Below are 12,254 nucleotides of genomic sequence, written 5' to 3'. Positions count from 1 at the left end.
ATATATCCGCTGTTGTTTACACCATCAGATTGGCTACTGGTGTATTTGTCTAGTGTATAGTATAACCAGTGAGTTTTATGTCGTGTTATATCCGCTGTTGTTTACACCATCAGATTGGCTACTGGTGTATTTGTCTAGTGTATAGTATAACCAGTGACTTTTATGTCGTGTTATATCCGCTGTTGTTTACACCATCAGATTGGATACTGGTGTATTTGTCTAGTGTATAGTATAACCAGTGAGTTTTATGTCGTGTTATATCCGCTGTTGTTTACACCATCAGATTGGCTACTGGTGTATTTGTCTAGTGTATAGTATAACCAGTGACTTTTATGTCGTGTTATATCCGCTGTTGTTTACACCATCAGATTGGCTACTGGTGTATTTGTCTAGTGTATAGTATAACCAGTGACTTTTATGTCGTGTTATATCCGCTGTTGTTTACACCATCAGATTGGCTACTGGTGTATTTGTCTAGTGTATAGTATAACCAGTGAGTTTATGTCGTGTTATATCCGCTGTTGTTTACACCATCAGATGGATACTGGTGTATTTGTCTAGTGTATAGTATAACCAGTGAGTTTTATGTCGTGTTATATCCGCTGTTTTTACACCAATCAGATTGGCTACTGGTGTATTTGTCTAGTGTATAGTATAACCAGTGACTTTTATGTCGTGTTATATCCGCTTTGTTTACACCATCAGATTGGCTACTGGTGTATTTGTCTAGTGTATAGTATAACCAGTGACTTTTATGTCGTGTTATATCCGCTGTTGTTTACACCATCAGATTGGCTACTGGTGTATTTGTCTAGTGTATAGTATAACCAGTGACTTTTATGTCGTGTTATATCCGCTGTTGTTTACACCATCAGATTGGCTACTGGTGTATTTGTCTAGTGTATAGTATAACCAGTGAGTTTTATGTCATGTTATATCCGCTGTTGTTTACACCATCAGATTGGATACTGGTGTATTTGTCTAGTGTATAGTATAACCAGTGACTTTTATGTCGTGTTATATCCGCTGTTGTTTACACCATCAGATTGGCTACTGGTGTATTTGTCTAGTGTATAGTATAACCAGTGAGTTTTATGTCATGTTATATCCGCTGTTGTTAACGTTAAGTTATATTCTAAATGGGGTGTATTTGTTTATCATAGACATCCAAAATTTAAAGAATAATTAAAGACGAGACAAATTACGATCGATTTAAATCAAGTATAGTCAGTAGTATATCTTTATACAATACCAAAAGTTGAATACTTTATGCTATTGTCACCATCAAAACGTATAAGCTTCTAATTGTATCTTTTAAATTTAAAGTGGGAAAAAACCTAATTGCACCCTCTACCAATCTGTCAAATTGCCTTTTGCTTAGAATATACATATAGAAGGCGATCATGTCTTTATGTAGGTATATACAGGGTATATATCGGTTCGTCGAGGTCATAACGCGCATACACGTCGTAAAGTAAATAACTACGGCATTGCATACAATCGATTTGAAAAGAACAGCAAACAGTAACGGTTTTTATAGTACGTTCATTTGTATAGGTGAAAAGGTTAAAAACATAGTATTGTATCTTGATTATTAAAATTATAACAAAATGAATATTTTTGATCGTTTGAGTATCTAATTAAACATTGTCTGTGTCATCAAGAATCGCATGATTCAAGTTACCAGCAAGGATGACGGAAATAATGGAACGAATGGAGGGATACAAAAAGAGAACAGAAAAAAAAAAATTAAATAGAGGAAGAAAACAGATGCAATCAATACTCACACACAAAAAACTCTCGGACTGATTCCTCAACGTTAAAAGTCTCGAACATCGTTTCAAGCTGTAGCATGTACACACATGGAAATACCTATTGTTCCTACATGGATATTGACTCGTCTACCAATCAAAAGTCAACACGACAGGCCCCTTTGCATTTTTTTGTTTATTTTATTTTGTTAGATACTTTTCATACCGTGGGTGAAATTTTATGCATTTTTGTGACACGCAGACTATATGCTGTCTGTACTGTAGCATCTTTAAGAAGAAGGCGTCATGTTTTGATTAAGACCAATTCTACTTACAGGTGATCTAACGTATGTTTGCATTGATATGATCCATTGTAAACAAATACCATGTAATCCAATTGTTCTGACATTGGCAGGGTATGTATACACTGCGAAAGGATAAATATGAAAAATAATGAATTAATACCTTCATGTTATATAACGTTTTCTGAATTATACCGTATTATAAATTTTAGCGGTGACATTATTTCAGCACCTTTTACGTTGTAAAACTTTGCGCTTATTATGACTGCAAACATTCCAAGTTTTATCGATAAATAATCTGGTGTGCCACTTCATTGTGTTTTTTGGAAGTAAACTAATGATTGAATGCGACAAAAGAATCACATTTACAATAAGTTTATATATTACGCTACCTGTAATTTTGGTTCTGATTACAAATTGCTTTCACCTGCAACTGTCATTTTGTCTTTTTAATACAACGCCTTGTTGAAACTGTTATGATGATGTGTTATACCAAGTATGATTGTTGTAGGCATACATAATTAACTTTTCATTCTTCATTTCATCTTCAGGTATATCGTATGTATCTTTTATAGGCATATTTTATCCGCTCACTTAATATTTTACCAAGTATTTATGTAAAATGTGTCATACTTTATAAGTCATACTTTATGAGTCATACTTTATAAGTCATACTTTATAGATAAATTTTATGACATCATTTTACATGTCTTCTTATTTCCCATCATAACGCAGATAGTTGGATACCGTGCCATATTCACATCTTGAATGGTCTTTGTTCTGTTTTCTTGTACAGTTATCTGTGTAAAATCTATTCATTTTTGAGCTTAGAAAATAAATGTTCCTTTTTCATCAAATAATATTGTTAATTTTAGATACATTACTTTTGTATGCCGATGGCGATAGTATTTTGCATTCAAATTTGTTAAAATAAAAAAGTTCTTGACCCAGTTCAAGCTTATATGCTGATCCTTGTCCTTTAGAGCTTTGGAATGAATGCTTACTTGACTAATCTGTACGCCGCACAAATATATATAAGCTTTCCGAGAATTTTGTTGATATGAATTATTTTCAATGCTTATTATTGATAGGCATGCTTTTGACGATGTTTAAATAACTCATCTTGACCTACTTTGAAGTAAATGATGGATGATGTATGAGGTATGCATGTTAGCACTACACTCATTGCCATTCAACTCCTGTTTTTTTATCTAATAAAAACTAAACATCATCACGATATTTTGTTTTTAATCTGACGTAATAAATTAATTACTGAAAAAAGGTTTACATTGTTAGTATTTACTCAAATCAGAACGAACCCAGTAAATTGTTGTTGTTTTTTTTCATTGTTTTTTTTTTGGTTGGCATTTTCATCCTCATCATATCGATACAAGAAATTACGTGTGTATTGCATGCGATCTTTCTTCTCATTCAGTGTTAGTAAAACGCTCTTATGATAGACAGTGTAGGCATATAATAATCAGGGCAGACAAATATATTATATAAATATATCATGGGTGTCTGCGCCGAAGGCCGAGTGCAATAGAACATCAGTCGATTACCTGTACCGAGGGCCCAATATTCTGCACAGACACCCATGCTATACTTGTTTTATTACATAATCACTAAGACACAGTTAGAATAACTGACATCTCGACTTTCGTGTAAGCCTATAAGTCACCATGACTATCGTTGGCAGTGTTTACATTTGAGTTAGTTCATCGCTTGAAAGGGTAGGAACGAAATTCCGAAACGTCACGGGTGTTCAATAATTCGCACGTGTCCAAATTCCAAAGTGTCACAAGTGTTCAATAGCTCGCATGTGACTGTGCAATAGTCGTGTAATAGTTAAAAATATAGCTTTTGTGTATAGTCAAGGAAACTCAAACGCATTATGTAATAACATAAAGTAAAGGACAAGACAATCCTACCGGAACGTAAACACTAGTATAAAACTTCCCCCGAGACATGTTGTTCACTTTAAAAACGGTTCCAGTCAACTTCAGACAAAGTCAAGTGATGATCAATGATGCCAGAACTATGACCACTAAACTGTTTGTAGTCTGTGATTGCTCTTTGGGAATGTTGGATGCAGATGTCTGATCAAACTGATACTGATGAACTATGATCATTCTATTTGAACAAGCAGACAGTACACTCTGTGTGCTAACAGTCCAGGAATTCTTGGGCAATTACATAAGTAATACAGAATCCCTTGATAAAAGAGATAGAAGAAAATAAACAGAACTCAATCATTTCAATTTCACAAATCATAATAGATAATAACCAAGGATGCCACAAGGGAAATATGTTAAAGGAAAACAAACACCTGGTTACTATCATCTATGTAAATTGACGAAACATCGACTGTTTGTAGGTAGGTATCATGGAATCCGTTAAAAGCATTGATACATGTATCATTTAATTGTTTTCCTCATGGTGGTATTCGGTTGCCTATTCATTAGAAATAAATAGACTATCGAATATATATTTCACAATAACTGATGGTTTTTGTGATCATTGTTAAAAACGAATACCTAACTTCATGTTTCAATCACTGCCAACCGAGAGCCATGTTACTGCGCATTCTGCTGCTGTGCTTACCAATCCATCTAGTGACCGCTGAAGGTAAGTGGATTATTCAGTATTGTTTAATGATAAAAAAGTTAATGCAAAGTAATGCTCTTAATCCATCCTAATTTTCGGGTAATACTAAATCTTATGCATTTTGTGATAATACTTTTTCTTTCATTTTTGTATCCAAGAGGTCTGATTTCCCCAGAGTTGCAATGGACAAAAAAAGTGCCGGAATCAACTTCTTAAAAATTCTTTGATCAATGTCCTGAAGACTGTCACCATTAAAATAATTGACCTAATTATGAATGCATTATTTTCCCCCAAACAGATGTTGAAATTTTATGTATGTTTTATGTGACATTTATAAAATAGAACGGTCAAATGATATCTGAGGAAGTTTATATCAGCTCACGCGAATTATTTCAAACATTTTCTTATGCTAGATTTATCTATTGTTTAGTTCCTTTGTCATAATTAAACATGGAACACTCTAGACGTTTTATTTTTGAGCCATAATTCTCTGGAAGCTGAAAGGATTTTTTCTTGGTACTTTGCGGACAAGTTTAATGTACACGTGTGTTTTCAAACGATTCAATTAAATTAAATTCAATTTCAAATGTTTATTGAATAATTCTAACTACATAAATACTGTTCTGGCAATACATTTACAATGTACATGCATACCGCGCATAAGGGTTCAACAACGTAAGTAGAGTAGTAGATTATACTGGATACACGCCTATTCTCTTCAGTTCTTGTGACTGTTTTATCCATGGAAAGGTTCTTTGGTAATGCTCCCACGAGATTAATAGAATCTTTCACCCCTTTTTGGATGAGATAAGGGGATCTCAACCCGAGGGGGGGATTGCTAAATTCCCAAACATGAGGCTTGCCGAGTGTTTGGGAACTTAACTATCTCCTCCCGAGGATTGAGATCCCCCTATCTCATCCCAAAAAGAGGTGAATGATTAATTTTCTCTTACAAACATATGCATGTGTGTGACCCCGTAAAAGTAGTTCCGGGTCAGGTCATAGAGACGTTGCCCTATCGAGAACAAGAACACGTTCAAAGAGCACGTATAGCTGGTCTTTTCCCTAGGTTGAGATATGAAAATGTCACCCCGGTAAAAATGCGGATATATCCCTGTTCAGGGTAAGAGAAAAATCTATCTCTTCCAAATACATCATACGCGCGAACGTCTATTGCTTAGAAAGGTTGAAATGAAAAATGCCATCTACTGATGGAGAATAAATTTAATGCAAACATAGTATAAAACTATATTACGCAATATTTACATGGCTTTTTAAGGAAAATTTCGTGTTGTTGAAATGATACAATAATGATGAGACTGAACAAAATACTGAAGTGAATAACTTTAAACAAAAAGTAAACTAGCGTATTTAAACATAGGCTATGTGTCTGTATCCGAACGATATATTTACAGAAGTGATACCGAATCAATCACTTTCTGTAATAAACAATTACCATAACGATGAATATCACGACAAACATGCTTCTTTGGCAAACTAGACATGACTTTCTAAGGAAGATACGAGGGCTGATTGATTAGTTGTGAGCCTCATTTGAAGGATTTGAATTTTGCCGGATATATTGTATTATTTTTCAACATAATCCCTTCAGTAGCTATACACTTTCCCAAGCGGCGTTTAAGGGCCTAAATGCCACTTTATATAGAACACCTTTTCTTGGCTGTTCAGAAAGTCAGTCATCCAGTGCATGTTAGTGTCAGGGTTAGGATTAGGGTGCCTGAAATAGCTGTTTTCAGTTTTGGAAATAGATGAAAGTCTGATGGGGCAAGATCAGGTGAATAAGGCGGATGCTCAAACAATTTAAAGCCACAATCGTGAATGGCAGCCATGGCAATGACAGACTCTTTCACCCTAACCCTAACCGATTTTGTCCATTTCGCAAAACCCGCTTGTCTTGTTTACTTTAGAGTGCTACCTCGTCGATATAAACTAACCAAATGAGACCAGTCCTTGGGTACACGGCCCTATATAGTCAATGAACTGTAGGACGTAAAAAGAACATCATTGAGTACCTCCTTCAATACGAGGCTCACAACTTATCAGTCAACCCTCGTATGACATATTTCTGAAGAACGAAATTACTTTTTAATGCTTTATATATACATATATTCATTTTCTTATGAAAATGTTTTCAAAATATTGATGAAATTTTCGAGATAATATCTGAAATTTTTGATGGGTTATTTGCAGATTTACAAATCAATAATCACCATCCCTGTTTCTAATGGACCGATTCTAGGCTTAGTTTTAAGATAGCTGTACGTATTTAGTTATTCGATATTGCATAAGGCTGGAATTAGACAAATTTGATAAAATGTTGAATTTTGTATATCATATTGAACTTATGGAGCCATTATTTATGTATGTATCTATTTTGTAAGCAGTCATCAAAATAAATCTTAAATGATAAGTATTTCCGTGCACTACCCATTCATGATGGTGAGTGTATTACAAGTCGAATCTCGTTATTTGAGTCAGTGGGGCCATGAAACAAAACAAAAACTCGAGATACACTGATTATTCGAGATAGTCAAGCATTATATTTCGAGTAATCAGAGTTCGAGAAAATGAAGCTTTGTCTGTACCTTGAAATAAGAAAATGAATTGATAATTTTGCTTGTTTGGTTTAGATTCAACTACAGTATTCGACACGGAATCATCAACCGACACCTACACCCTGTTGAAGAAAGTGTCTGTCGGTATTACTAACGATATGTTCATTATTTTTCGTGTGAAGACATGCAAACGTGTGGTTATAGGACTTATGACATCAGCAGACGACAATTTCAAGCAACCTGAAATGAACTACGTGGTTTTAAACCAATACCTCTCTCGCATCGTTATCACTAACATCTCGAGATCTGTTTTAGATCTGGAGAGCGAAATACTTAATTGTGAAGAATATAAAGGATTCAGGATACAATGGAACGTCACTGGAATATCTGTATTTAAGCTACAGGGTGATGGGGATTTGGATATCATAGATAAATGGCACAATGACTACTTCCCGGCTTTATCAGATACTGGATATATTGGACTACTCTCATACAGTAAAGCTTCATGGAAAATACTGAAAGGTAACTAATTGATATTAGTTTCGGTCAATTACTTATTGCTAAAAAGATCAAGGTATCTTGATTTATAAATTGATATATATGAAAATGTATTGCTGACTTGTTTGAAGTTGAAAAGTAGAATTTTATGAAATCAACAAAAAGCTGTCATTAAGCTATATCCTTTAATGATTGACTCCTTTTCACACCAGCTTTCAAGCGTTTTGAATTTTTTAATTAAAATTGGTAATTTCAATTTCAACCTAGTGTGAGTATGGGTCTTCTTCAAAACAACTTATGATTAAAGATACTTTTGATATAGGTAATGAAACAAGGCTTCTTTTGCTTATCTTTAATGTCAATTTTTCAATCAACATTCCAAATCAAATTGAAATTAAGCTGGATCATATGGACGATATAGGATGTCTTTATCTTAAGCGCTTATGGTACTGCTTAATTTTAAGATAGCTATGTATGTGTGTCTTTAAGCTCCTGATTATTTAATGGTACGATTTTGGTTAGGTTTTGTATTGTTTATCGTCCTATCAACAGTAATCATCATTTAAGAACGGTCTCCTTGTGTGCAAGATACATGATTGCAATGTATAAAATGTAAATATGTTGCCGTATGCTCGTATTTGCCTCCTTGAGAGAGAATGAAACTGCGGTGGCCTTTATAGTGCTACCTCACAGGAGGAGAAGAAACTTAATTCTTAATAAAGGCATGACTTGTCTCCACTAGGGGACAAAACCCAAAGCCTTCCTCACAGGGTAAGTCCTTAACAGAAGAACAAAAGTAAGGCAATGTCGAGAGAGACATAAGAAGATTAGGCAATGGGGGCAACATGTACAATTCGTACTTACAACCTGCATAGTAGATTGATTTAATGCCTATTTCACCTAACATTGATTGTTTTATCTCCATTGACGTTAATTATGATAATTAAAATATGCAACTAATTTGGATAATAGAACAAGACATTGTTGAGCATCCAAATGATAAATTACATTTCCAAAATATTCAACAAACTAAGTATTTTATTTTGTTTCTTAATTGTGAAATTTATTTTGAATTAAGTTTAGATAAGTTTATCCATTTTTTTTTATCTTAAAGTCAATTGAACCGCATATAGGCAATTTTTGGGTGGAACATACTATACTACAAGAACTTGGAAGCTAAATATGTTTTGTCAATATGTTCGAAGTCAGTGGGGTTACGGAAAACCACCTTATCCCGAGTTTTCGAATTAACCAATTAGTATGTTTTATGCATACTTTTTGTTTTCGGAACGGAATGTTTGCTTCCAGTTAGATTAATCATAAAACCAGGTTTGACGGTATATTCCATAAAAAGCATTGCACATATTGGTAGCATTTCTCTATTGATTACAGGTGCAGAAGTTGCAACCGACACAGATACTACCTCCAAAACAACCACCGCATCCACGGCGACCACGACCCCCACAACAGCCTCCAACACAGCTGCTACAACCATAACAACAACAGCCACCGACTCCAAAACCGCCACCACCAAAGCAACCACAAGTTACGAAGCGATCAGCACCAAAGCAGCCACAACTTCCACAGCAGCCATTACCTCCACCAGAGATGATGCCCAAAACACAGCCGCTCCCAACAAAGTAACAACCACTTTGACTGCAGCCATTACCTCCACCAGAGATGATGCCCAAAACACAGCCGCTCCCAACAAAGCAACAACCACTTTGACTGCAGCCATTACCTCCACCAGAGATGATGCCCAAAACACAGCCGCTCCCAACAAAGCAACAACCACTTTGACTGCAGCCATCACTTCCACCAGAGATGATGCCCAAAACACAGCCGCTCCCAACAAAGCAACAACCACTTTGACTGCAGCCATTACCTCCACCAGAGATGATGCCCAAAACACAGCCGCTCCCAACAAAGCAGCAACCACTTTGACTGCAGCCATTACTTCCACCAGAGATGATGCCCAAAACACAGCCGCTCCCAACAAAGCAGCAACCACTTTGACTGCAGCCATCACCTCCACCAGAGATGCTGCCCGAAGCACGGCCTCTTCTATCAAAGCAGCAACCACTTCCCATACAGACACCTCCACAACAGGCACAACTTCCACAGCAGCCACCACCACAAGAACAACCTTAACTACCAGTCCGTCGGTCATAACTTCAACCTGTTCTTGTGTATGCAACAACGTTACACCAACCTTCTCGTCTGCTTGTAACTTGACCGACATTAATTGTATAGTCGCAGAACTGAAGGTGAAACTAACGGTAGATAAATCTGCCCTGTCATCCTCCATTCGTAAGAAGATCAGTATTGGAGACGACAGGCCTTCTGCGCAGGCGATAGGTGCAATTGGAACAGTCATCCTTGCATTAAGTGTGTCGTTGATTGTCATCCCTGATGCTCTGAAGCTGGTCACATACGTCTACAAAAGTAAACGTACACATGCCACATATCTATCAAAGAAAACGAGAATTTAGATATGCATATAGATTACGATGTAGAAAACCCAAATTATTATCAAATATGTACTGGAACCGGATCGGCAGACTGGCACTAAGATCAAATGATTCCTAGGATGATTGTACTTGGAAAGGGTTACCCAAACCAGGGTTTTATAACAAATGTTGATTTCCGTTTTTGGATTTGGTAACACTTGTTACATAGGTTTTTTTGGGGATGCTGAATAACGTCTAGCATTTTCAGAAAGTTTGGTTGTCATTGTAACGAAATGAAGGCCTCTGATTGGTCGAAATTTAAATACTAATGCAATAAGCCGAAATGCACGTCGCCATCTTGGATTTGGTACGTAATGGTTGTCAGACTTGGGTCGTTTTTGGATGAAAATATTTGCGTTTATTATTGTTAATGAACGGTGTTTTTGTTTTTCGCTTTTACTGATGTCAAATTGTCAGATAACTATTCCATATGTACATGCAAAATGTAGGGGTTATGACGTATGCCAAACAAGATTTTTCGAAAAGGTCGGTAGGCATAGTAACGAAATAGAGGCTTCTGATTGGTCGAAATCTAGACATTGTCAGATTAAGATTGATATTGGTACATAAAGGTAAGGATATATGGCGAACAACACGGTAACATTTTCGGAACGTTTGGTCACCACGTTGCCAATGAAATGGATGCCTCCGATTGATCGAAATTTAGATATTGCCTGATTTTGATGAAATTTGATATGTACGTACACCTTATGACATCGATCACTCTCGTAACCACACTTTCATATTTAAACAAGATGACCGCCATTTCCTGGCCTCTGATTGGTGGAACTTTAGAATTGGTATATGGGGGTTTTAAGGGATGGCGAACACAATGGTATGGCTGCGGGGGCGTTTAGGGGACTTCTGTAATGGTTTCCAATATTATTGACTTTTTTCAAATAAATGTTAGATGAATTCATTAATGGCGTAACGTTATTTATTCTTGTCAAGTCATATGAGATATATGTGGACACATGTCAATTTCAACCGAGGATTTTTTTTTTTTTTTACTTTATGCTCAGATATAGGCTCAGAGATATATCTTAATATTATAGGGAACAACCAACCAATTGAAAAAATATATTTTTGAAACAGCCCCTGTGTATAGAACGTTGAGCCAAGGATAAAATGTCTGGCAGCCACTGATTGGCCAGTATGTCATGAAGTGAGAAAATAGATATGTAGCCTGATAGGTAACTATCAATAAGAAATGTTGATATAAATTTCGTAAGTTCGATTGGTATTTTCCCCAAAAGTTCACGTAATAATAGTAAACAGGTGAACATTTACGATTTTTGAAATTTTTTACTGCGAAATTCACCTATTTTCAAAATGGCTACCCTGGAAGAAAATTTGAGCTGAAGGACCCAACTTTTTTTTTTGAGTAGGTGTTATATCAGACCCTAAACTTTTGTTATAAACCATAATCGTCATATTCAATTCAAGAATTTGAATGAAATAATCCAAAACGTTAACACTAAAGCCTATGGGAAAACAATTGGTTGGTTGGTCTCTTTAGCGAGCTACCGCATATGACATTTTGTGCCATGTAGCGTCCCTGGAAACCAGATGATGGGACCGACTAGCACATTTTCGGACGGGATTCTCATCTTGGAGGCATTGTAGAAGAATTTAGAGAGAAATTGAGATTCAGGGGGGATTGATGATGAAAATATGACACATGTAGTGTTACAAGGAGGACCATAGACCGGACAGATACGGACATACATTCTATATTTCAATGGTAGCGGTATATATCGTGGCTCGGGTTACGGTGGGATGCTGGTTGTACTGCTGGCACTACCCCGGTTCAATGTGTGGGTGTGTGTCTGGTTGTTCTGTTGTCACTACCCCGATTCGGTATTCGGTGATGTGTTTGGTTGTTCTGTTGTCACTACCCCAGTTCAGTGTTTGGTGATATATCTGGTTATTTTTTGTTGTCACTTGCCCGGTTCCGTGTTCTGTGTCTGTGTTTCGACTCTTTTATCTAAATAATGGGTCTACTCCTAT

General features: G+C 36.2%; 1 protein-coding gene across 1 annotated transcript; it reads left to right on the top strand.

The window, feature by feature from the left end:
- The first annotated feature begins 4,626 nt into the window (after positions 1 to 4,626).
- On the top strand, positions 4,627 to 10,616 carry LOC117338534 (putative GPI-anchored protein pfl2). The gene is made up of 3 exons (XM_033899892.1): positions 4,627 to 4,681; positions 7,312 to 7,758; positions 9,127 to 10,616. The coding sequence occupies exons 1-3, from the start codon at positions 4,627 to 4,629 to the stop codon at positions 10,224 to 10,226; spliced, it is 1,602 nt and encodes a 533-aa protein (XP_033755783.1). The 3' UTR covers positions 10,227 to 10,616.
- Positions 10,617 to 12,254: the final 1,638 nt, after the last annotated feature.

The sequence above is a fragment of the Pecten maximus genome, chromosome 11 (assembly GCF_902652985.1).
Source record: "Pecten maximus chromosome 11, xPecMax1.1, whole genome shotgun sequence".
NCBI lineage: Eukaryota > Metazoa > Mollusca > Bivalvia > Pectinida > Pectinidae > Pecten > Pecten maximus.
This window is presented reverse-complemented; position numbering and strand designations above follow the sequence as displayed.